Source organism: Ranitomeya imitator, chromosome 3 (genome assembly GCF_032444005.1).
Source record: "Ranitomeya imitator isolate aRanImi1 chromosome 3, aRanImi1.pri, whole genome shotgun sequence".
Taxonomy (NCBI): Eukaryota; Metazoa; Chordata; class Amphibia; order Anura; family Dendrobatidae; genus Ranitomeya; species Ranitomeya imitator.
In genome coordinates, this window is record NC_091284.1 from 453,865,406 (window position 1) to 453,891,507 (window position 26,102).

General features: G+C 47.2%; 1 protein-coding gene across 7 annotated transcripts in view; it reads left to right on the top strand.

Moving 5' to 3' along the window:
* PHKG1 (phosphorylase kinase catalytic subunit gamma 1) overlaps window positions 1-26,102 on the top strand; it is an 86,578-nt gene that overhangs the window by 44,482 nt on the left and 15,994 nt on the right. For 5 of the 7 annotated variants that reach the window (XM_069757404.1, XM_069757402.1, XM_069757401.1 and 2 more), the window contains one exon: window positions 17,290-17,355. The exons of the other annotated variants lie outside the window; for them this stretch is intronic. In XM_069757404.1, coding sequence (XP_069613505.1) covers window positions 17,290-17,355 — 66 coding nt within the window. The remainder of the gene's footprint in view (window positions 1-17,289; window positions 17,356-26,102) is intronic. 7 annotated transcript variants of the gene reach the window in all.

Here is a 26,102-nt window from a genome sequence, read left to right on the forward strand (position 1 = left end):
CGGCTAACATCTCCTATTTGCCGAGTACTGTTGTGATCCGGTGGTTTGGACAAATAATGGACCTGATTGTTACTGATAATAAGGACGAGCTCTGGGACGTGGGAACTCTGCTGACCGCAATCCCTAAACCTATCAAAACACACTAGAAATAGCCGTGGATTGCGCCTAACGCTCCCTATGCAACTCGGCACAGCCTAAGAAACTAGCTAGCCCTGAAGATAGAAAAATAAAGCCTACCTTGCCTCAGAGAAATTCCTCAAAGGAAAAGGCAGCCCCCCACATATAATGACTGTGAGTAAAGACGAAAATACAAACACAGAGATGAAATAGATTTAGCAAAGCGAGGCCCGACTTACTGAACAGACCGAGGATAGAAAAGGTTACTTTGCGGTCAGCACAAAAACCTACAAAAAACCACGCAGAGAGTGCAGGGAAAAATACCTTCCGCACCGACTCACGGTGCAGGAGGCGCCCCTCTGTGTCCCAGAGCTTCCAGCAAGCAAGGCAATATTGACAAAAGCAAGCTGGACAGAAAAAATAGCAAACAAGCAAAATAGCACAGAGGAACTTAGCTTCTGCTGGAGCAACAGGAACTCAGAACGATCCAGGAGCGAACTAGAGCCATAGTACAACATTGACAGCTGGCATGGGGCAAAGATCTAAGTGGAGTTAAATAGAGCAGCCCACTAACGAATTAGCCTCGTCACCTGTGGAAGGAAACTCAGAAACACCCACAGGCACCAGAGAAAGTCCATGGACAGAACCAGCCGAAGTACCATTCATGACCACAGGAGGGAGCCTGACAACAGAATTCACAACAGTACCCCCCCTTGAGGAGGGGTCACCGAACCCTCACGAGAGCCCCCAGGCCGACCAGGATGAGCCAAATGAAAGGCACGAACCAGATCGGCCGCATGAACATCAGAGGCAAAAACCCAGGAATTATCTTCCTGACCATAACCCTTCCACTTGACCAAGTACTGGAGTTTCCGTCTCGAAATACGAGAATCCAAAATCTTCTCCACCACATACTCCAACTCCTCCTCAACCAACACCGGAGCAGGAGGGTCAACGGATGGAACCACAGGCGCCACGTATCTCCGCAATAACGACCTATGGAACACATTATGGATGGCAAAAGAATCTGGAAGGGCCAAACGAAATGACACAGGATTGATAACCTCAGAAATTTTATACGGACCAATGAAACGAGGCTTAAACTTAGGAGAGGAAACCTCCATAGGAACATAACGAGACGACAACCAAACTAAATCCCCAACACGAAGTCGGGGACCCACACAGCGCCGGCGGTTAGCGAAACGTTGAGCCTTCTCCTGGGACAATGTCAAATTGTCCACCACATGAGTCCAAATCTGCTGCAACCTATCCACCACAGTATCTACACCAGGACAGTCCGAAGACTCAACCTGCCCTGAAGAGAAACGAGGATGGAAACCAGAATTGCAGAAAATCGGCGAAACCAAAGTAGCCGAGCTGGCCCGATTATTAAGGGCAAACTCAGCCAACGGCAAAAAGTACACCCAATCATCCTGATCAGCAGAAACAAAGCATCTCAGATATGTTTCCAACGTCTGATTAGTTCGTTCGGTTTGGCCATTTGTCTGAGGTTGGAAAGCCGAGGAAAAAGACAAATCAATGCCCATCCTAGCACAAAAGGATCGCCAAAACCTCAAAACAAACTGGGAACCTCTGTCCGAAACGATGTTCTCCGGGATACCATGTAAACGAACCACATGCTGGAAAAACAATGGCACCAAATCAGAGGAGGAAGGCAATTTAGACAAGGGTACCAAATGGACCATCTTAGAAAAGCGATCACAAACCACCCAAATGACTAACATCTTTTGAGAGACGGGGAGATCCGAAATAAAATCCATAGAAATATGCGTCCAGGGTCTCTTCGGGACCGGCAAGGGCAAAAGCAATCCACTAGCACGAGAACAGCAGGGCTTAGCCCGAGCACAAGTCCCACAGGACTGCACAAAAGAACGCACATCCTGTGACAAAGACGGCCACCAAAAGGATCTAGCCACCAAATCTCTGGTACCAAAGATTCCAGGATGCCCAGCCAACACCGAACAATGAAGCTCAGAGATAACTCTACTAGTCCATTTATCAGGGACAAACAGTTTCTCTGCTGGGCAACAGTCAGGTCTATCAGCCTGAAATTTTTGCAGCACCCGCCACAAATCAGGGGAGATGGCAGACAAAATTATCCCCTTTTTGAGAATACCTGCCGGCTCAGAAACACCCGGAGAGTCAGGCACAAAACTCCTTGGCAGGGCATCAGCCTTCACATTCTTAGAGCCCGGAAGGTACGAAACCACAAAATCAAAACGGGAGAAAAACAACGCCCATCGAGCCTGTCTCGGATTCAACCGTTTGGCAGACTCAAGATAAGTCAAATTTTTGTGATCTGTCAAGACCACCACGCGATGCTTGGCTCCTTCAAGCCAATGACGCCACTCCTCGAATGCCCACTTCATGGGCAACAATTCTCGATTACCAACATCATAATTGCGCTCAGCAGGCGAAAACTTTCTAGAAAAGAAAGCACATGGCTTCATTCCCGAGCCATCAGAACTTTTTTGCGACAAAACAGCCCCTGCCCCAATCTCAGAGGCATCAACCTCAACCTGAAACGGGAGTGAAACATCTGGCTGGCACAACACAGGGGCAGAAGAAAAACGACGCTTCAATTCCTGAAAAGCATCCACGGCCGCAGAAGACCAATTGACCACATCAGCACCCTTCTTGATCAAATCAGTCAACGGTTTAGCAACACTAGAAAAATTAGCGATGAAGTGACGATAAAAATTAGCAAAGCCCAGGAACTTTTGCAGGCTCTTCACAGATGTCGGCTGAGTCCAATCATGAATGGCCTGGACTTTAACAGGGTCCATCTCGACAGTAGAAGGGGAAAAAATGAACCCCAAAAATGAAACCTTCTGAACTCCAAAGAGACACTTTGACCCTTTCACAAACAAGGAGTTAGCACGAAGGACCTGGAACACCATTCTGACCTGCTTCACATGAGACTCCCAATCATCCGAAAAGACCAAAATATCATCCAAAAACACAATCAGGAATTTATCCAGGTACTCTCGGAAGATGTCATGCATAAAAGACTGAAATACTGATGGAGCATTGGAAAGCCCGAATGGCATCACCAGGTACTCAAAATGGCCCTCGGGCGTATTAAATGCTGTCTTCCATTCATCGCCCCGTTTAATACGCACAAGATTATACGCCCCTCTAAGGTCTATCTTGGTAAACCAACTAGCCCCTTTAATACGAGCAAACAATTTGGACAGCAACGGCAAAGGATACTGAAATTTGACTGTAATTTTATTAAGAAGGTGGTAATCAATACAAGGTCTCAAAGAACCATCCTTCTTGGCCACAAAAAAGAACCCTGCTCCCAACGGTGATGACGATGGGCGAATATGGCCTTTCTCCAAGGATTCCTTTATATAACTCCGCATAGCGGCGTGTTCTGGCACAGATAAATTGAACAATCGGCCCTTAGGAAACTTACTACCAGGAATCAAATTAATTGCACAATCGCAATCCCTATGAGGAGGTAGGGCACTGGCTTTGGGCTCATCAAATACATCCTGATAATCCGACAAAAACTCCAGAACGTCAGAATGAGTAGAAGACGAAATTGACAAAAATGGAACATCACCATGCACCCCCTGGCAACCCCAGCTGGACACAGACATAGACTTCCAGTCCAATACTGGATTATGGACCTGTAGCCATGGTAACCCTAAAACAACCACATCATGCAGATTATGTAACACCAAAAAATGGATATCCTCCTGATGTGCAGGAGCCATGCACATGGTCAATTGGGTCCAGTACTGAGGCTTATTCTTGGCCAAAGGCGTAGCATCAATTCCTCTCAATGGAATAGGATGCTGCAAGGGCTCCAAGAAAAAACCACAGCGCCTAGCATACTCCAAGTCCATCAAATTCAGGGCAGCGCCTGAATCCACAAATGCCATAACAGAATAGGACGACAAAGAGCAAATTAGAGTAACGGACAAAAGAAATTTAGACTGTACCGTACCAATGGTGGCAGACTTAGCGAAACGCTTGATGCGCTTAGGACAATCGGAGATAGCATGAGTGGAGTCACCACAGTAAAAACACAGCCCATTCTGACGTCTGTGTTCCTGCCATTCAGCTCTGGTCAAAGTCCTATCACACTGCATAGGCTCAGGCCCATGCTCAGATAGTACCGCCAAATGGTGCACAGTTTTACGCTCACGCAAGCGCCGATCGATCTGAATAGCCAAAGACATAGACTCATTCACACCAGCAGGCATGGGAAATCCCACCATGACATCTTTAAGGGTTTCAGAGAGACCCTGTTAGGGCTAGCGGAACGCACCGAATAAATAGAGATGTTTATTGATATTGGTGTGTTCGCAGCCCGGGGTCCACCGTGCAGGAGTACCTGCTGCTAGCAAACGGCGGAGCTATATGGCGGTATAGACTAACTCAGTTAATTCACTGAGTAGCCGTGAAAGGAAAGCACTGTGCCCTGTTAGACTCCACAGAGGCACAGGCTAACTGCCCAAACAGAGAGCAGTCAGTGGTCACACAAACACACAAAACTCCTCGCCGAAGGAGCCAGCATTCTAGGGGCTTATTTCAGCCGGGTCCCTGAATACACTCAGACTCAATCTCCTCACCGGAGGAGCCAGCATTCTAGGGGCTTATTTCAGCCGGGTCCCTGAACACACATACATGTGACCACACTGGCGCAAAGCACATAACATAAGACAATACTAGCGCATGGCTGTGCGGTCATGCGCAGTTTATATAGTTGCAGCACAGGAAGCTGCTACTGAAGTTTTTGCCCTTTCAGGACCTTCCAGAAGGACCAATGGAAAGTGCTGCAGTACCTGAGCATGTTTTGCCCTTTCAGGACCTTCCAGAAGGACCAATGGCATGTACTGCAGCACCTGAGCATGTGACCGAACATGTGGCCCTCGACCTCCAATGGGAGACCCTGCCCTGGGCATGCTCAGTGTGAGTAAACAAGGACTTAGTCCCAGAGAGGCTCGCTCGCCGCAGATCAGTGCAGGGTACCATAGGAAAGCCAGAAAAGGCAGTAGTGACCCTATGCACCGAATCAGCCCCAGCGAGACGCTGGGAGCGACGTCTCCGCTGAGCAGAGCCCACTGCGGCCGATACCGAATGGGAGACCACAGCAGACACGGATCGAGATTCCCCCTGTGCAGCAGAGGAAACTCGACTCCTAACATTACCCCCCCTCCTAGGGCCCCCCTCCTTGAGCCTCACTACGCTCAAAAGCTGCGATAAGCAGCGGAGCCCGAATGTGCTCCACAGGCTCCCAGGTTCTATCCTCTGGGCCGTGACCCTTCCAGTCCACCAGATAAAATTTCTTGCCACGTACCACCTTGCACCCCACAATAGCATTCACCTCAAACTCATCCGTGGATGAACCCGATGTCCCAGCAGGTGACTCGGAAAACCGGGACAAATGAACGGGCTTTAAGAGGGAAACGTGGAAAGTATCGGTGATACCAAGGCGTGGAGGAATAGCCAAATGGTAGACCACAGGGTTGACCTGTTCCAGAATCTTAAACGGGCCAATGTAGTGAGGAGCAAACTTAGTGGACTCAACTCGCAGCCTGATGTTACGGGCGGAGAGCCACACTAAGTCGCCAGGAGCAAAGACCGGAGCGGGGCGCCGGTGTGTATCAGCCGAAACCCTCATTCTCTCCTTGGAGGCCCAGATGGCATCCTGTGTGCGGTCCCAGATGTCACGTGCCTCCACCGCCCAGTCTGCCACCCTAGAATCGGTGGATGACACGGGCATGGGCACAGGGACACGCGGATGCTGGCCGTAATTAAGGAGAAAAGGAGTTTGACCAGTGGAATCGGCTACGGCGTTGTTCAGGGCAAATTCCGCCCAAGGTAGCAAAGATGCCCAGTCATCCTGCCTAGCAGAGACGAAATGTCGCAAATATGTCACCAGAGTCTGGTTGGTTCTCTCCACCAACCCATTCGTCTCGGGATGGTATGCAGAGGAGAGGTTTAACTCTATACTGAGTAAACGGCAGAGCTCTCTCCAAAACCGAGATGCGAACTGGGGACCCCGATCGCTGACAATCTTATCAGGCATACCATGCAATCGGAAAACGTGTTTAATGAACAACACCGCCAAGGCCCGTGCTGAGGGTAACCGAGGAAGCGGCACCAAATGCACCATCTTGGAGAAATGGTCGGTGACAACCCAAATAATGGAGCAGCCACGCGACTTGGGTAGACCCACCACAAAGTCCATCCCGACCATCTCCCAGGGCCTGTCTGCCACCGGTAGAGGGTAAAGCAACCCAGCAGGCCGTTGCCGAGGAGACCGATTCTGGGCGCAAGAAACGCACGCCTGAATATAGTCCTTGACATCTCGGGCCATATGCGGCCACCAGTATGTTCTCGCCAGAAGCTCAGATGTCCTCTTGGTCCCAAAATGCCCACCCACTCTGGAGGAGTGAGCCCAAGAGAGAACCTCCGGTCGCAAGTTAGCTGGTACGAAAGTCTTGCCCGGGGGCACAGACTCTAGCGAAACCGGAGCTACAGTTCTCAGGCTCTCAGAAGGGACAATAAGCCGAGGCTCCTCCTCCTCCTCCTCCGATGACACCACGGAGCGGGAGAGAGCGTCAGCACGAACGTTCTTCTCCCCGGAGAGGAAATGGAGAGTAAAATGGAACCGGGATAAGAACAGGGACCATCTAGCCTGGCGAGAATTCAGCCGCTGGGCCGTTTGCAGATACACCAAGTTCTTGTGGTCAGTGAAGACTTGGAAGGGAAAGCGAGCTCCCTCCGAGAGATGTCTCCACTCCGAAAAAGCCAACTTCATGGCCAGCAACTCCCTGTCCCCGATGGAATAATTCCTCTCCGCTGGTGTGAAGGTCTTGGAGAAGAAGAAGCAAGGATGCTTCCGACCTTGAGCATCCTTTTGGAAAAGGACTGCTCCAGCACCAACGGATGAGGCATCCACCTCCAAGATAAATGGCTTATCGACATCGGGGCGATGTAGGATGGGAGTGCTAGCGAAGTGTGACTTGATCGAGAGAAAGGCTTTGGAGACCTCCTCTGACCACAACTTGGGATTTGCTCCCTTCTTGGTGAGGGCAACCAAGGGAGCTACCAAAGTTGAGAAGTGTGGAATGAACTGGCGATAGTAATTAATGAACCCCATAAAGCGCTGCACCGCTTTAAGAGAATGGGGTTCCTGCCAGTCCATTACAGCCTGTAGCTTGGCAGGATCCATAGCCAAACCCTGGGCAGAGATGATATAACCAAGGAAAGGCAAGGACTCCTGCTCAAACACACACTTCTCCAACTTGGCGTAGAGGGAGTTTGCCCGTAAGAGGTCGAAGACTTTGCGAACATCTCTCCCATGGGAGTCAATATCTGGAGAGAAGATGAGAATATCATCCAGATAGACTACGACCGAGGTGGTGAGCATATCCCGGAAGATGTCGTTCACAAAGCCTTGGAAAACGGCTGGGGCATTACAGAGCCCGAAGGGCATCACCAGATATTCATAGTGCCCATCCCTGGTGTTAAAAGCCGTCTTCCATTCATCCCCCTCACGGATGCGAATCAGGTTGTAAGCACCCCGCAGATGTAACTTTGTAAATACCCTCGCTCCCCGTAGCCTATCAAACAGCTCAGATATCAGGGGTAGTGGGTACTTGTTCTTAACGGTGATGGCGTTAAGACCCCTGTAGTCTATGCATGGACGTAAGTCTCCAGTCTTCTTCTGTACGAAGAAGAACCCTGCCCCTGCCGGTGACACTGACTTCCTAATGAATCCTCTTGCCAGATTCTCTTGGATGTACTGGGACATTGCCTCCGTCTCCGGGAGAGATAACGGATAGACTCGACCCCGGGGAGGCTCAGCACCAGGCAAGAGGTCAATAGGACAGTCATAGGGGCGGTGAGGCGGAAGGGTCTCCGCAGCTCTTTTGGAGAACACGTCTGCATAGGGCCAATAGTGCTTGGGGAGAGAGGAAAGATCTGCGGGTACCTGTGTAGTAGCAACCTGAACGCACTCCCTCAGACATCTACCCTCGCAGGATTTACTCCATCCCAAAATTCTCCCAGAGGACCACTCAATATGAGGAGAATGGTAGCGAAGCCATGGTATCCCCAACAGGACCTCATCAATTCCCTCAGGAATGACTAATAGGGAGATTATCTCCTGATGTGATGGAGACACAGATAGCGTGAAAGGAATGGTTTGGTGGGTAATCTGTGAAGGTAGTGTTGACCCATTTACCACTCGAACGGTTACTGGCTTGGCGAGCATCACCAAGGGTATTGCGTGACGCTGGGCAAAACCGGAAGACATAAAGTTACCCTCTGCCCCAGAATCCACGCATAGCTCGACCATAAGAGTGGATGGGCCTATGGTAATTGTCCCCTTGAAGGACAACTTTGAGGCAAACGTCGCCGTGTCTAGTGTACCTCCTCCAACTGCCACTAGACGCTGACGTTTCCCCGACCGCTGAGGACCCTTGGAGGCAAGGTGTCCTGACTGCTGGCAAACATGACGGACCTTATGTGCACGGGCATACTGAGACTTGGATCCCGCTCGTGTCACCTCTAAGGCCTCATGTGACTCGGATGCCTGGACTGGAGATTCCAAAGGTTTGGCGAAGATGGGAGCCAGCCGAAACCTCTGCCTACACTGGGCTCGCTCCAACCTCCGCTCGTTAAAACGGAGGTCAATACGAGTAGAGACAGTTATTAACTCCTCCAGTGTGGCAGGAATCTCCCTAGTGGCCAGAGCGTCCTTAATGTGGTAAGCCAGGCCCCTCCAAAATATGGGAATAAGGGCTTTATCCGACCACTCCAGCTCGGAAGCTAAAGTACGGAAGCGGACGGAAAAATGGCTGACCAAGGACTCACCCTGAGTTAATGCCAGTAGTTGGAGCGCTGTGTCATGGGTGACTTGAGGTCCTAAAAAGACCTTTTTCAGAGTGCTCAGGAACAACGGAGCACTCTGCACCACATGATCACCACGCTCCCACAGCGGCGTAGCCCACTCCAACGCCCTGTCCGACAAAAGAGACACAATAAATCCCACCTTAGCCCGCTCTGTAGGAAAACGTGCAGCCAGGAGCTCGAGGTGAATAGAGCACTGACTCACGAATCCCCTACAAGTTTTGCTATTTCCAGAAAAATTTTCTGGCAGCGGGAGGCGAGATAACGTCGGAACAGGGGTGGCAGTGGACAAGGTTGCTGCAGCCACGCTAGCAGCCTGTACAGCAACTTCGGTAACATCCACAGCTGAGGTTGAGCTCTCGAGAGCCGCCAACCTACCCTCCAGCTGCTGGATATACCGCAAAGATTGCTGAATGTCCGCCATTTACTAGCCAGACCCTGGCGCTAGTATTCCGTTAGGGCTAGCCGAACACACCGAATAAATAGAGATGTTTATTGATATTGGTGCATTCGCAGCCCGGGGTCCACCGTGCAGGAGTACCTGCTGCTAGCAAATGGCGGAGCTATATGGCGGTATAGACTAACTCAGTTAATTCACTGAGTAGCCGTGAAAGGAAAGCACTGTGCCCTGTTAGACTCCACAGAGGCACAGGCTAACTGCCCAAACAGAGAGCAGTCAGTGGTCACACACACACAAAACTCCTCGACGGAGGAGCCAGCATTCTAGGGGCTTATTTCAGCCGGGTCCCTGAATACACTCAGACTCAATCTCCTCACCGGAGGAGCCAGCATTCTAGGGGCTTATTTTAGCCGGGTCCCTGAACACACATACATGTGACCACACTGGCGCAAAGCACATAACATAAGACAATACTAGCGCATGGCCGTGCGGTCATGCGCAGTTTATATAGTTGCAGCACAGGAAGCTGCTACTGAAGTTTTTGCCCTTTCAGGACCTTCCAGAAGGACCAATGGAAAGTGCTGCAGTACCTGAGCATGTTTTGCCCTTTCAGGACCTTCCAGAAGGACCAATGGCATGTACTGCAGCACCTGAGCATGTGACCGAACATGTGGCCCTCGACCTCCAATGGGAGACCCTGCCCTGGGCATGCTCAGTGTGAGTAAACAAGGACTTAGTCCCAGAGAGGCTCGCTCGCCGCAGATCAGTGCAGGGTACCATAGGAAAGCCAGAAAAGGCAGTAGTGACCCTATGCACCGAATCAGCCCCAGCGAGACGCTGGGAGCGACGTCTCCGCTGAGCAGAGCCCACTGCGGCCGATACCGAATGGGAGACCGCAGCAGACACGGATCGAGATTCCCCCTGTGCAGCAGAGGAAACTCGACTCCTAACAGACCCTTTCTGAAGATTGCTGCCAGGGCACATTCATTCCACTGAGTGAGCACAGACCACTTTCTAAACTTCTGACAATATATCTCTGCTTCATCCTGACCCTGACATAGAGCCAGCAAGATTTTCTCTGCCTGATCCACTGAATTAGGTTTGTCATAAAGCAATCCGAGCGCCAGGAAAAACGCAATGCCGGGTCTCCTGGTGCAAGGGAAAATGCCCAGTCTTGAGGGTCGCCACGTAATAAGGAAATAATGATCCTTACCTGTTGTACAGGATCACCTGAGGAGCGAGGTTTCAAAGCTAGAAACAATTTACAATTATTTTTGAAATTCAAGAACTTAGATCTATCACCAAAAAATAAATCAGGAATTGGAATCCTAGGCTCTGACATCGGATTCTGAACCACAAAATCTTGAATGTTTTGTACCTTTATAGTGAGATTATCCATCCAAGAGGACAGACCTTGAATGTCCATGTCTACACCTGTGTTCTGAACCACCCAGAGGTATGGGGGAAAAGTGAGACAGAACACGCTGCAAAGAAAAAAAAATGGTCTCAGAGCTTCACTTATCCCTCTATTGAGATGCATCAATACTTTTGGCCAGCTGTACTGTTGTGATCCGGTGGTTTGGACAAATAATGGACCTGATTGTTACTTATAATAAGGACGAGCTCTGGGACGTGGGAACTCTGCTGACCGCAATCCCTAAACCTATCAAAACACACTAGAAATAGCCGTGGATTGCGCCTAACGCTCCCTATGCAACTCGGCACAGCCTAAGAAACTAGCTAGCCCTGAAGATAGAAAAATAAAGCCTACCTTGCCTCAGAGAAATTCCTCAAAGGAAAAGGCAGCCCCCCACATATAATGACTGTGAGTAAAGACGAAAATACAAACACAGAGATGAAATAGATTTAGCAAAGTGAGGCCCGACTTACTGAACAGACCGAGGATAGAAAAGGTTACTTTGCGGTCAGCACAAAAACCTACAAAAAACCACGCAGAGAGTGCAGGGAAAAATACCTTCCGCACCGACTCACGGTGCGGGAGGCGCCCCTCTGCGTCCCAGAGCTTCCAGCAAGCAAGGCAATATTGACAAAAGCAAGCTGGACAGAAAAAATAGCAAACAAGCAAAATAGCACAGAGGAACTTAGCTTCTGCTGGAGCAACAGGAACTCAGAACGATCCAGGAGCGAACTAGAGCCATAGTAGAACATTGACAGCTGGCATGGGGCAAAGATCTAAGTGGAGTTAAATAGAGCAGCCCACTAACGAATTAGCCTCGTCACCTGTGGAAGGAAACTCAGAAACACCCACAGGCACCAGAGAAAGTCCATGGACAGAACCAGCCGAAGTACCATTCATGACCACAGGAGGGAGCCTGACAACAGAATTCACAACAGAGTACCACAGGTGGCGTCACAAACATTTATCCCATAAACTTTATTCCCCTTTTATTGGACGCCCAGGGCCATGGACCAGGTCACTGCTGCCATGACATGTCCCCTTTAAGAACCGGCTCGGTACCGAGTATCCCCACGGCCTCGGCGGGCTCTCCATACCCTCAAAGGACATATACAATTGTCTAATAATACAGAAAACAAATTACATACTATACTCCAAGCTTTTCATCTTATAGCAAATCTGCAGGGCAGATCCCAGTAGAGTTAGGCATTAGTGATGAGCGAGTGTACTCGGGTGGTCTCCAAGTATTTTGGGTGTGCTCGTAGATTATGTTTGTGTCGCTGCAGCTGTATGATTTGCGACTGCTAGACAGCCTGAATACATGTAAGGAATGCCTGTTTGTTAGGGAATCCCCACATGTATTCAGCCTATCTAGCAGCGGCAAATCATACAGCTGCAGCGACACAAACATAATCTACGAGAACGAAGCTGAGCTGTGATTGGTTGCTATGAACACAGTTTTCCTTGCAGACAGTTGTGGTAACTGAGGCCTATTATTCTTATCATTTCTATGGTGTTATCCTCCTTCTGTAAAGCTGGAAATAACATAATTTATTATCGTGCCGACACAGACTACCCTCTGCCACACACTGCAGGGGGAGCCCAATATCACACAAGATAGGATTAGATACACAGCTCAGCAGACTGTATCACACAGGATAGGATTAGATACATGCAGGCTCCGACTGGCCCATAGGGTAACAGAGGAATCCCCCCGTGGGCCCCTGTTCAGATCTGTGCCCTCACACCCACTATATGGGCATTATTTGGCATAATTCAATTGATTCATTCTGCACATAAAAAAAGCAGCATCTCATCATTCATTAACCAAACTATACAAAGGTGAATATGACACATAAACATGGTAATATAAAAATTGAAAATCAATCACTAAATACCAAATCATATACCATGCTAGAAATAATAGGACAGTAGAGCCTATCATCAAATACTACATAGGGAACAAAAGAAAGATGATCAAAAGGCCGAAATATGAAAAAATACCAAACTTTATTCAATGACAACCGTATAAAAGCATATGATCATAGTGTAAAATACAGGGAAAGCACACCCACCCATAAGATACCATCATACATAATACGCACACCCACAGGATATATATGACAACACACGATCGTATATTGGGACAATGCAGGCACACAGACTAACCAAATGAAACTGATACAGATCTATAATGACACCTAGCCCGATCACTGCCCACAGGGAAACCTCGCTTAGTCATGTGGAATATACATCTGTACAACAGACCTCATATCCAGTATATCCTGCTATCCAAAGTATTCCCCATGCCCCTATAGTCTGTAGCACACACGGCTCCAAAGCCCTATAGTACCTAAACAATATCTACATAATCACCTGCTCCAGACGGTGGGGGAATGTTGTCAATCCTGCGGTAGCGCGTCCGCCCCAACGCGCGTTTCGGTCACCTTTATCCCTTTAACCAAACTATCCAGTTTATTATTATATAGAGATATAAGTAAGTTTGCGAATGAGGGTAGTGTAATATTTGTATGCAGGTGAAAAGTGGGCCCCCCAAAGTCAGTGTTACTGGTGGGCCATTAGCACCCCAGTCCGACACTGGATACACGGCTCAGCAGACAGTGTCACACAGGATGGGATTAGATACACGGGTCAGCAGACTGTACCGCACAGGACAGGATTAGATACAAAGCTCAGCAGACAGTATCACACAGGATAGGATTAGATGCAAAGCTCAGCAAACAGTATCACACAGGATAGGATTAGATACACGGCTCAGCAGACAGTGTCACACAGGATGGGATTAGATACACGGGTCAGCAGACTGTACCGCGCAGGATAGGATTAGATACACGGCTCAGCAGACAGTAACACACAGGATAGGATTAGGTACACAGCTCAGCAGACAGTATCACACAGGATAGGATTAGATACACAGCTCAGCAGACAGTAACACACAGGATAGGATTAGATACACGGCTCAGCATCCAGTATCACACAGGATAGGATTAGATACAAAGCTCAGAAGACAGTAACACACAGGATATGATTAGATACACAGCTCAGCAGACAGTAACACAGAATAGGATTAGGTACACAGCTCAGCAGACAGTATCACACAGGACAGAATTAGATACACGGCTCAGCAGACAGTATCACACAGGATAGGATTAGATACACGGCTCAGCACCCAGTATCACACAGGATAGGATTAGATACACAGCTCAGCAACAGGATGTGCCAAAGGAGAGGACCTTATCATTCCAAGAATTCCTCTCATTCCATCTGATTTGCCTTTTGATTTTAAACCCCTCCAGTTTTCACTTCGTCTGTCATTTGCAATGTCCATTACCAAGGCTCAGTGACAGTCCTTGAAAGTAGAAGGGATTGATTTGCAACCTCCATGCATTTTTCATGGTCAACTTTACGCGGCCTGTTCAAGAGTTGGAACTGCCAAAAATCTGTTCATTTTTGCACCGGAAGGAAAAACCAAAAATGTTGTTTATCCAAAAGGCTCTTGAATGAGTTGAAAATAAAATACTATCAATACTTAGGTAGTCGTTTAGATAATTTGTGTTGTAAATTTGTAGTATTGAGTATGTGATGTGAAATGTTTTTATGTGCAATATAATCATTATCATTTGTTATAACTAACCACAGTTAGTTACTATGCCCGGGCAACGCTGGGCTCTTCAGCTAGTCTATAATAACAAGGGGTTGTCTTGTGTTCACTACCTTCTGCTGACACGCTAAGAAGAACCACATGACCCTCTGCCCTGCCACAATCACTATTTCTTTTTGGCTCCAGGGCCGTTTACAGCCCTTGATAACCTTTTATTAGGCCCCCGGTGTGCTTGGGCCGGCAGTTGTATAGACAGCCACCAGACCATTCATTTCTTCTTGCTCTGTGAGCATGCGCACACAGTCAGGACGTACTTTGTGGGTGGAGGTAGCATGCCATTTGTACGGCCCCTGAAGGATGGTATAAATATCCAAATATCCCTTGGCAACTAAAAGATTTCCCACCCCTGGTTTAGAAGATGTTTCAGCCACCTTCATTTACTCGTTACCATAATGGCGAAATCCTCTTAATTTACCTTGAGAAGCTGCCAAAATTTTCATTCTCTGGCTCTACTGGACAGGGGGCATCTAAAATATTAAAAGGTAGGCCACCACTTATTAATGGTCTGTCCATAGGATAGGCCATCAATATCTAATCGGAGGGGGACACATCACCTTGCACCTCCACCAATCAGCTGCCATCAGCACCAGCCGGAAGTTTCCGCATGCTGCCGGAACACAAGAACTCGGTCAAAACCATAGTGGCCGCGGCTGGGTTCCACCACCTATTTATTTGATTAAAGGGTACATCCGCATTACCCAGCCACTAGATAATTGACAGGGCTGCTGTATTCCGGCAGCACCCGAGTACATACAGTGGGGCAAAAAAGTATTTAGTCAGTCAGCAATAGTGCAAGTTCCACCACTTAAAAAGATGAGAGGCGTCTGTAATTTACATCATAGGTAGACCTCAACTATGGGAGACAAACTGAGAAAACAAAATCCAGAAAATCACATTGTCTGTTTTTTTTTATCATTTTCTTTGCATATTATGGTGGAAAATAAGTATTTGGTCAGAAACAAACAATCAAGATTTCTGGCTCTCACAGACCTGTAACTTCTTCTTCTTTAAGAGTCTCCTCTTTCCTCCACTCATTACCTGTAGTAATGGCACCTGTTTAAACTTATTATCAGTATAAAAAGACACCTGTGCACACCCTCAAACAGTCTGACTCCAAACTCCACTATGGTGAAGACCAAAAAGCTGTCAAAGGACACCAGAAACAAAATTGTAGCCCTGCACCAGGCTGGGAAGACTGAATCTGCAATAGCCAACCAGCTTGGAGTGAAGAAATCAACAGTGGGAGCAATAATTAGAAAATGGAAGACATACAAGACCACTGATAATCTCCCTCGATCTGGGGCTCCACGCAAAATCCCACCCCGTGGGGTCAGAATGATCACAAGAACGGTGAGCAAAAATCCCAGAACCACGCGGGGGGACCTAGTGAATGAACTGCAGAGAGCTGGGACCAATGTAACAAGGCCTATCATAAGTAACACACTACGCCACCATGGACTCAGATCCTGCAGTGCCAGACGTGTCCCACTGCTTAAGCCAGTACATGTCCGGGCCCGTCTGAAGTTTGCTAGAGAGCATTTGGATGATCCAGAAGAGTTTTGGGAGAATGTCCTATGGTCTGATGAAACCAAACTGGAACTGTTTGGTAGAAACACAACTTGTCGTGTTTGGAGAAAAAAGAATACTGAGTTGCATCCATCAAACACCATACCTACTGTAAAGCATGGTGGTGGAAACATCATGCTTTGGGGCTGTTTCTCTGCAAAGGGGCCAGGACGACTGATCCGGGTACATGAAAGAATAAATGGGGCCATGTATCGTGAGATTTTGAGTGCAAACCTCCTTCCATCAGCAAGGGCATTGAAGATGAAACGTGGCTGGGTCTTTCAACATGACAATGATCCAAAGCACACCGCCAGGGCAACGAAGGAGTGGCTTTGTAAGAAGCATTTCAAGGTCCTGGAGTGGCCCAGCCAGTCTCCAGATCTCAACCCTATAGAAAACCTTTGGAGGGAGTTGAAAGTCCGTGTTGCCAAGCGAAAAGCCAAAAACATCACTGCTCTAGAGGAGATCTGCATGGAGGAATGGGCCAACATACCAACAACAGTGTGTGGCAACCTTGTGAAGACTTACAGAAAACGTTTGACCTCTGTCATTGCCAACAAAGGATATATTACAAAGTATTGAGATGAAATTTTGTTTCTGACCAAATACTTATTTTCCACCATAATATGCAAATAAAATGTTAAAAAAAACAGACAATGTGATTTTCTGGATTTTTTTTCCTCAGTTTGTCTCCCATAGCTGAGGTCTACCTATGATGTAAATTACAGACGCCTCTCATCTTTTTAAGTGGTGGAACTTGCACTATTGCTGACTGACTAAATACTTTTTTGCCCCACTGTACGTCTGCCGCCGGTAACAGCTGATCAGCGAGGGTGCCAGGCATTGCACCCCCACTTATCATCATATCCTAGAAATAGGCCATCAGTAAAAAAAAAAGTACTAGCCAAATCTTTAACTCTATAGAAGCTAATCAGATTAACATGTTTGTGGGGAAAAATACAGCGTATTTTATCATTCCTGCTCATTGCGGACACAGAGTTCCAGAGGCCGATCCTAATCAATGATTGTCAGTTATCTCTCTATGCACACTGATTCAGCCCATTAGGCCTACTGGACCTTTGTGCCCAAAATGAGCAGCGATTTCTATAAAATACATGTAATCTTTTCCCACAAACCTCTCTTTCTAAGCTGTTCAGTTCTCTTTGACAATAAAAGATAACTCGTAATTATAAATTATGTGTCTTCTAGGATGAAAAGAGGGGAACTGTTTGATTATCTGACGGAACAAGTCACCCTTAGCGAGAAGGAAACAAGGTAATTACCTGAATTTATTAAAAGCTCATCAGAATAGTGAAACTTGTGATAAGGCATGGTGAATTAAAGGGAATTGGTTTCAAGGATTTTATTTCCCCATCTGAGAGCAGCATGATGCAGGGATAGAGACCCTGATTCCGGCGAAGTATCACCTATGAGACCGCTTGCCGCAGTTTTAATAAAATCACGGTTTTATTTCTCTGAATGCTGATCTCAGTATAACACCATCCACACCACTGATTGGTTTCTGTGTTCACTGTGCATAGGCAGAAAACTGCCAGTCTTAGGGGCAGGTTAATACAGAGCTCATAAATATGGAGGACTACATGGCAGCAGGTTTACTAGTCCTTTAATGATAATCTCATGCTGATTAACCCCTTTCCAACCTTAGACGTATCCATACGTTTCGGTTGGGAAGGACTTCCTGACCTTGGACATGTTGTAGCGATTTTTTGTGCACAGGAGCTGAGCACACTACCATAGAAAACGGGCGAGTGCTATGAAAGAAACATTACATAGCACAGATTTTTCTGTATTTTCATAACTATGAAAATTGTACATTCACACTGAAGGCATCAAAACTATGAATTAACACGTGTGGAATTATATACTTAACAAAAAAGTATGAAACAACTGAAATTATCTCTTATATTCTAGGTTCTTCAAAGTAGCCACCTTTTGCTTTGATGACTGCTTTGCACACTCTTGGCATTCTCTTGATGAGCTTCAAGAGGTAGACACCGGAAATGGTCTTCCAACAATCTTGAAGGAGTTCCCAGAGATGCTTAGCACTTGTTGGCCCTTTTGCCTTCACTCTGCGGTCCAGCTCACCCCAAACCCTCTCGATTGGGTTCAGGTCTGGTGACTGTGAAGGCCAGGTCATCTGGCGTAGCATCCCATCATTCTCCTTCTTGGTCAAATAGCCCTTACACAGCCTGGAGGTGTGTTTGGGGTCATTGTGCTGTTGAAAAATAAATGATGGTCCAACTAAACGCAAACCGTATGGAATAGCATGCTGCTGCAAGATGCTGTGGTAGCCATGCTGGTTCAGAATGCCTTCAATTTTGAATATATCCCCAGCAGTGTCACCAGCAAAGCACCCCCACACCATCTCCTCCATGCTTCACGGTGGGAACCAGGCATGTAGAGTCCATCCGTTCACCTTTTCTGCGTCACACAAAGACACGGTGGTTGGAACCAAAGATTTCAAATTTGGACTCATCAGACCAAAGCACAGATTTCCACTGGTCTAATGTCCATTCCTTGTGTTCTTTAGCCCAAACAAGTCTCTTCGGCTTGTTGCCTGTCCTCAGCAGTGGTTTCCTAGCAGCTATTTTACCATGAAGGCTTGCTGCACAAAGTCTCCTCTTAACAGTTGTTGTAGAGATGTGTCTGCTGCTAGAACTCTGTGTGGCATTGACCTGGTCTCTAATCTGAGCTGCTGTTAACCTGTGATATCTGAGGCTGGTGACTCGGATAAACTTATCCTCAGAAGCAGAGGTGACTCCTGGTCTTCCTTTCCTGGGGCGGTCCTCATGTGAGCCAGTTTCTTTGTAGCGCTTGATGGTTTTTGCCACTGCACTTGGGGACACTTTCAAAGTTTTCCCAATTTTTCAGACTGACTGACCTTCATTTCTTAAAGTAAAGATAGCCCTCGTTTTTCTTTACTTAGCTGCTTTTTTCTTGCCATAATACAAATTCTAACAGTCTATTCAGTAGGACTATCAGCTGTGTATCCACCAGACATCTTCACAACACAACTGATGGTCTCAACCCCATTTATAAGGCAAGAAATCCCATTTATTAAACCTGACAGGGCACACCTGTGAAGTGAAAACCATTCCCAGTGACTACCTCTTGAAGCTGTGAACCTGCTTTCATCTGTGAAGAGCACAGGGCGCCAGTGGCAAATTTGCCAATCCTGGTGTTCTGTGGCAAATGCCAAGCATCCTCTTGGTGTTGGGCTATGAGCACAACCCCCATCTGTGGACGTCGGGCACTCAGACCATCCTCATGGAGTCAGTTTCTAACTGTTTGTGCAGACATATGCACATTTGTGGCCTGCTGTAGGTCATTTTGCAGGGCTCTGGCAGTGCTCCTACTGTTCCTACTTGCACAAAGGCTGAGGTAGCGGTCCTGCTGCTGGGCTGTTGCCGTCCTATGGCCCCCTCCGTGTCTCCAGGTGTACTGGCCTGTCTCCTGGTAGAGACTCCAGCCTCTAGACACTACGCTGACAGACACAGCAAACCTTCTTGTCACAGCTCGCATTGATGTGCCATCCTGGATGAGCTGCACAACCTGAGCCACTTGTGTGGGTTGTAGAGTCCGTTTCATGCTACCCCGAGTGTGAAAGTGCAACTGGAGTGCCCCCAGACACAGGGCCACAGGTTACTCGGTACCGGTCCTTTCTGTCTCAGTTCTGGGGAAGTCACGGTGGCTGGACCCGGTCCGTGACCCTGCTAAGGGGCATCCAATGAAAGGTGATAGGAGTCTGTCAAGGTTTCGTGACGCCACATGTGGTGTTCAGTCAGGGTGACCGATGCTGCTTGGGGTCCACTGGGGTGATGTGATGGCAGCTAGATGGTGTAACTTCCCACAGGCGAAGTATGTCCCCAGGGCTTCCCAGTAAGGTGGATGGTGATGGTGTGAGGTGCAGACAATAACGAGGACACAGGGTTGCAGTCTCTTTACTGAAGACCTTCAGGATCCTCAATCCAGAACACAGTTAACAGGGCTGTCTGAGACCGGCCGGTCCGATGGCACATCCAGAGTTCCCTTTACAGGTGGAAATCGTTGCCTACCACTAGCGCCTGTGTGTTGTAATAGCCCTCACAACTTCTGTTCTCATTCATTCATTCTTTCTAGTTCTTTCTAATTCTTTCTCTTTCGTTCCAGATGTTTCTAGTTTCTCGTCCCCCAGGTATGTTATGGCTAGGACGCACCCGTATGACGGGAAGGCTCGGAGCTCTTCCGGGACCCTAGAGATGCCCCTCTCCACGCGTTGCCCCCTATGTCTGCGTAGGAAATTTAAGGTAGACAGCCAACCTATAATTAACTGTCCTGCGGAGTTTGAAGTAAGGCATAGAGTCAGTTACTTCCTCGGTGTTCCGGCCACCGGCTACGCGCCTCAGTAGGATGTTTCCGTTCTCCGGGCACGACTCCTACTGGCTCTCCTTTGTGCTTGATCTCATTTCTCACTGTTGCACAATATCCTTTGCTTCGTGTCTCTTTCTTAGGATACCGTCGCGGGGTGTGCAGGCTCGGTTCCGTAACGTTCTGTTCTGTTCGCTAGGTACCTGCCAGGTTCCCACGTCTGACAGGGACCCCCCTGAATCTTCTCCCTGCAACACCCCCTGCCACGGGATGTTGCCTGAATCCAACCCAGTCAGCTTCTGACTAACTTCCTATCCAACCCCTAGTTTTACCAGTGTGAGGAGTGGCCCAATAAATAAAGCCTTTTTCTCCCCCTAGTGGCCGGAGTGTGAAGTATAATGTGTGCTGGTGATACCTGGTCAGAGAACTCCTTTAGTGCCATCAGACGTAACATCACTCCCCTTAGCGGCAGAGCGTCATACTGCAACGACCAGGTCTCTGGGGCGCTGCACAACCAACATTCAAAAGTGACCAAAACATCAGCCAGAAAGCATTGGTACTGAGATGTGGTCCCCACCTGCAGATCCACTCCTTTATTGAGTGTGTGTCTTGATAATTGCCAATAATTTCCATCTGTTGTCTATTCCATTTGCACAACAGCATGTGAAATTGATTGTCAAACAGTGTTGCTTCCTAAGGGGACAGTTTGATTTTACAGAAGTTTGATTTACTTGAAGTTATATTCTGTTGTTTAAGTGTTCCATTTATTTTTGTCAGCAGTATATATATATATATATATATATATATATATATATATATATATATATATATATTTATTTATATATATAGATATTGTAGCGTTTCACCCACTACGTGTCTTGGGGGACACTCGCTTGGCAGCAGAATAACCATAGACAGGCACGTTTTTTTCCACAAATCAGTCTATTCCGGTTTATTAAACGTCATAAACCGTATCTCAAACAGTTCATTATACCGCCATATCAGCATATCACATACGGTTTTACATTGCCTTTAGTGGTCAGACTGGTATTTCTCCAGTCACCGGGTGACTGCACAGTTCAGCAACTGTCCTATGTTAGCGCACACAGTTCTTTTCCCCATACCAGGGGTTACCTCTTAGGAGCTCCTGCTCCACAGGTTGACTCCACGTCAGTCCAAGGTCCACAACAGGACCGTCCAGGTCGATGGTCTCACAGTGCTTCCAGGACGACTCCACTCCCAGGAGCCTCCAACACTGACCGTCCAGGTCGACGGTCTCACAGTGCTTCCAGGACGACTCCACTCCCAGGAGCCTCCAACACTGACCATCCGTGTCGACGGTCTCACAGTCTACTCAGTGCCAAAGCCCAACCGTGTGCTATTCAGGAATTCCCAGGATTTCCAACACAGGCTTCCAGGGCCCTGCACTTGGACCATACAGATCCAAACACAGGAACCACACAGGAACATGTGACCCACACCCTGGTCACATTACATACCTGTAACCACTCCCTTGGGTGAGAGTGTGGGTGTGTGTGGCTAGTTTGTCCCGCCCATCTCACACAACTAGCCCTGCCAATCTCCCATTAGAACTTACACATTTACATGTGGGACTACAGGTCCCAGACCACAACATAACTTTAGATTGACAGCGCAGAGTGTCCTCCTCTGCGACACACATACCAGCCTCCAAGCGCATCTTGAAGCACACACACAGCGCCCCCTGGCTGTAACACTGGTCACTGCTCCACAATATATCTATATATATAATTGTCTAAGGGTTTTTCCGTCTGTCTGTCTGTCTGTCTGTCCTGGAAATCCCGGCTCTCTGATTGGTCGAGGCTGCCAGGCCTCGACCAATCAGAGACCGGCACAGCATCGACGTAGAAATCCCGCGTCTCTGATTGGTCGAGGCCGCCAGGCCTCGACCAATCAGCAACGGGCACAGCGACGATGATGTCATAAAGGACGTAGACATCTCACGTTTCTGATTCAGCGACGGGCACAGTATCGACGTAGATGTCATAATGGTTGCCATGGCGACGATTATGTCATAAAGGTTGCCTCGACCAATCAGTTACGGGCACAGTCTGCCGCGAATTCTGGAATCTTCATTGTCCATATATTACGGGGACATGCATATTCTAGAATACCCGATGCGTTAGAATCGGGCCACAATCTAGTATATATATATATATATATATATATATATATATACACACTGCTATATATAAATATATATATGTGTGTGTGTTTTGACGAATATTTCCTTTTAAAACAAAGTGTAAATGACATAGAGAATTGCTGTATGTAAAAGCTTATGTCAGGGCGCGATCCATGCCACTGCAGTATAAATTTCTGAGTACCAAGTTTATTGCTACTACTGGACTATGCGTGAGAACCCTACATGGGCACCTGAATCACTCACTAGGAGTGCTGTATATTCATTCTCTACACAACAAACTGAGAGCTCAATTTTTTCCAATTAGCCTTTATAAAAATCTAACATTTGAAGCTAAAACAACATTTCAGCAGTAAAAATGTAATTGTTCTTTCTTCACCACCCAGTGGTATAAATTTCTGTGAGGCACGTGTGGTGTCATCATGCTCACTGTACCCCTAGATGAATTAATTGAGAGGTGTCGTTTGTAAAATGACATCACTTATGGTGTTTGCTGTTTAGACACCTCAGGGGCTCTGCCAATGTGACCTGGCACCCTCAAACCATTCCAGCATCTGAACTCCAATATGGCGCCTCTTCACTTCTGAGCTTTGCACTGTGCCTCAAAAGTAGTTTTCGACCACATATGGGGTATCGGTGTATTCAGGTGAAATTGCACATCAAATTGTATGGTCCATTTTGCTTCTTTTACCATTGTGAAAATGAAAAATTCTGAGCAAAACCAATATTTCTCCAGAAAAATTGTTTTTTTCATTTTCACAGTTCAACGTTGTAAACTTATGTGAAGTACTTGATGGTTCAAAGTGCTTACCACCTATCTAGATAAAATCATTGAGGGCTCTAGTTTCCAAAATGGCGTTACTTGTGGGGTTTACACTGTTTAGGTCCATCAGTCGGTCCCCAAACCCGACATGGCATCTGCTAACAATTCCAGCCAATTTTGCGTTCAAAAACTCATTTTTTTTTTCGATAACTGACGTGGAACGTAGTAGTTTACTCTCATATATAGGGTGTTAGTGTACTATTATGCAGTTTCTCCTGTCACCCTTGTGAAAATAAAATATTTGCAGGCAAATGAACATTTTTGTGGGAAAAAATGTGATTTTTTTAAATTTCACAGCTCAATGATATAAACGTATGTGAAGCCTCTGAGAGTTTAAGGTGCTCACCACACATCTAGATACATTCCTAATTTCCAAAATGTGGTCAATTGTTTAGGCATATCAGGGGCTCTCTAAACGTGATGTGGCGTCCGCTAATGATTCTATCAAATTTTGAGTTAAAAAGGACAAATGGTGCTCTTTCCCTTCCAAGCCCTGCCGTGCGCCCAAACCGTAGTTTCCTCCACATATGGGATATCAGAGTACTCAGAAAACATTGCTCAACAAATTGTACTGTGCATTTTCTGTTACCCTTGTGAAAATGCCAAATTTGGGGCTAAAAGAACATTTTTTGGGGAAACATTTGACGTTTTATTTTCAAGGCGCCACTTTATAAACTTCTAGGAAGCACCTGTCGGTTCAAAGTGCTCACCTTACACCTATATATGTTATTTGAGGGGCCTAGTCTCCAAAATGGCATCACTTGTGGGGGGTTTCCACTGTTTAGTCAAATAAGGAGCTCTCCAAACGTGACATGGAGTCCGCTAATGATTCCAGCAAATGTTGCGTTCAAAATGTGTTGTGAATTCTGTTGTCGAACTCCCTCCTGTGGTTGTGAATGGTACTTCGGCGAGTTCTGTCTATGGTCTCCCTCTGGTGGCTGTGAGTGAAGCTGCTGCTTCTGAGGTTCCTTACACAGGTGACGTGGTTTATCCTTTGGTTGGCTGCTCTATTTAACTCCATTCAGATCGTTACTCCATGCCAGCTGTCAATGTTCCTGCATTTGTTCAGTTCGCTCTTGGATCTTTCTGGTGACCTGTCTTCTCCAGCAGAAGCTAAGTTCCTGATAGTTATTATTTGTTCACTGTTTCCTTGTCCAGCTGGTTATCATGATTTTGTCTTGCTAGCTGGAAGCTCTGGGATGCAGAGTGGCATCTCCGCACCGTGAGTCGGTGCGGAGGTCTTTTTGCACACTCTGCGTGGTCTTTTGTAGTTTTTTGTGCTGACCGCAAAGATACCTTTCCTATCCTCTGTCTGTTTAGTAAGTCTGGCCTCCCTTTGCTGAAACCTGTTTCATTTCTGCGTTTGTGACTTTCATCTTTACTCACAGTCAATATATATGGGGGGCTGCCTTTTCCTTTTGGGAATTTCTCTGAGGCAAGGTAGGCTTTATTTTCTATCTCTAGGGCTAGCTAACTCTTAGGCTGTGAAGAGGCGTCTAGGGAGAGTCAGGAACGCTCCACGGCTATTTCTAGTGTGTGTGATCGGATTAGGGCTTGCGGTCAGCAGAGCTCCCACATTCCAGAGCTTGTCCTGCGTGAGTTTAACTATCAGGTCGTGCCGGGTGCTCCTAACCACCAGGTCATAACAGTACAGCTGGCCCAAAGTATTAATGCATCTCAATAGAGGGATACGAGAAGTTCTGAGACCATTTTTTTTTCTTTGCACTGTGTTTTGTCTTTCTTCTCCCCTAAACCTTTGGGTGGTTCAGGACACAGGTGTAGATATGGACATTCAAGGTCTGTCCTCTTGTGTGGATCATCTCACTGCAAGGGTACAAAACATTCAAGATTTTGTGGCTCAGAATCCTATGTTAGAGCCTAGAATTCCTATTCCTGATTTATTTTCTGGGGATAGATCTAAGTTCTTGAATTTCAAAAATAATTGTAAACTGTTTCTAGCTTTGAAACCCCGTTCCTCTGGTGACCCCGTTCAACAAGTAAAAATCATTATTTCTTTGTTGCGTGGTGACCCTCAAGACTGGGCATTTTCCCTTGCGCCAGGAGATCCTGCATTGCGTGATGTTGATGCGTTTTTTCTGGCGCTTGGATTGCTTTATGATGAATCAAATTCAGTGGATCAGGCAGAGAAAATCTTGCTGGCTTTGTGTCAGGGTCAGGATGAAGCAGAGGTGTACTGTCAGAAGTTTAAAAAGTGGTCTGTGCTTACTCAGTGGAATGAATGTGCCATGGCGGCAATTTTCAGAAAGGGTCTTTCTAAAGCCCTTAAGGATGTCATGGTGGGATTTCCCACGCCTGCTGGTCTGAATGAGTCTATGTCCTTGGCCATTCAGATCGATCGGCGCTTGCGGGAGCGCAAAGCTGTGCACCATCTGGTGGTATTCTCTGACCAGAGCTGAACGGCAAGAACACAGACGTCGGAATGGGCTGTGTTTTTACTGTGGTGAATCCACTCATGCTATCTTCGATTGTCCTAAGCGCACTAAGCGGTTCGCTAGGTCTGCCACCATTGGTACGGTACAGTCTAAATTTCTTTTGTCCGTTACTCTGATTTGCTCTCTGTTGTCCTATTCTGTTATGGCATTTGTGGATTCAGGCGCTGCCCTGAATTTGATGGACTTGGAGTTTGCC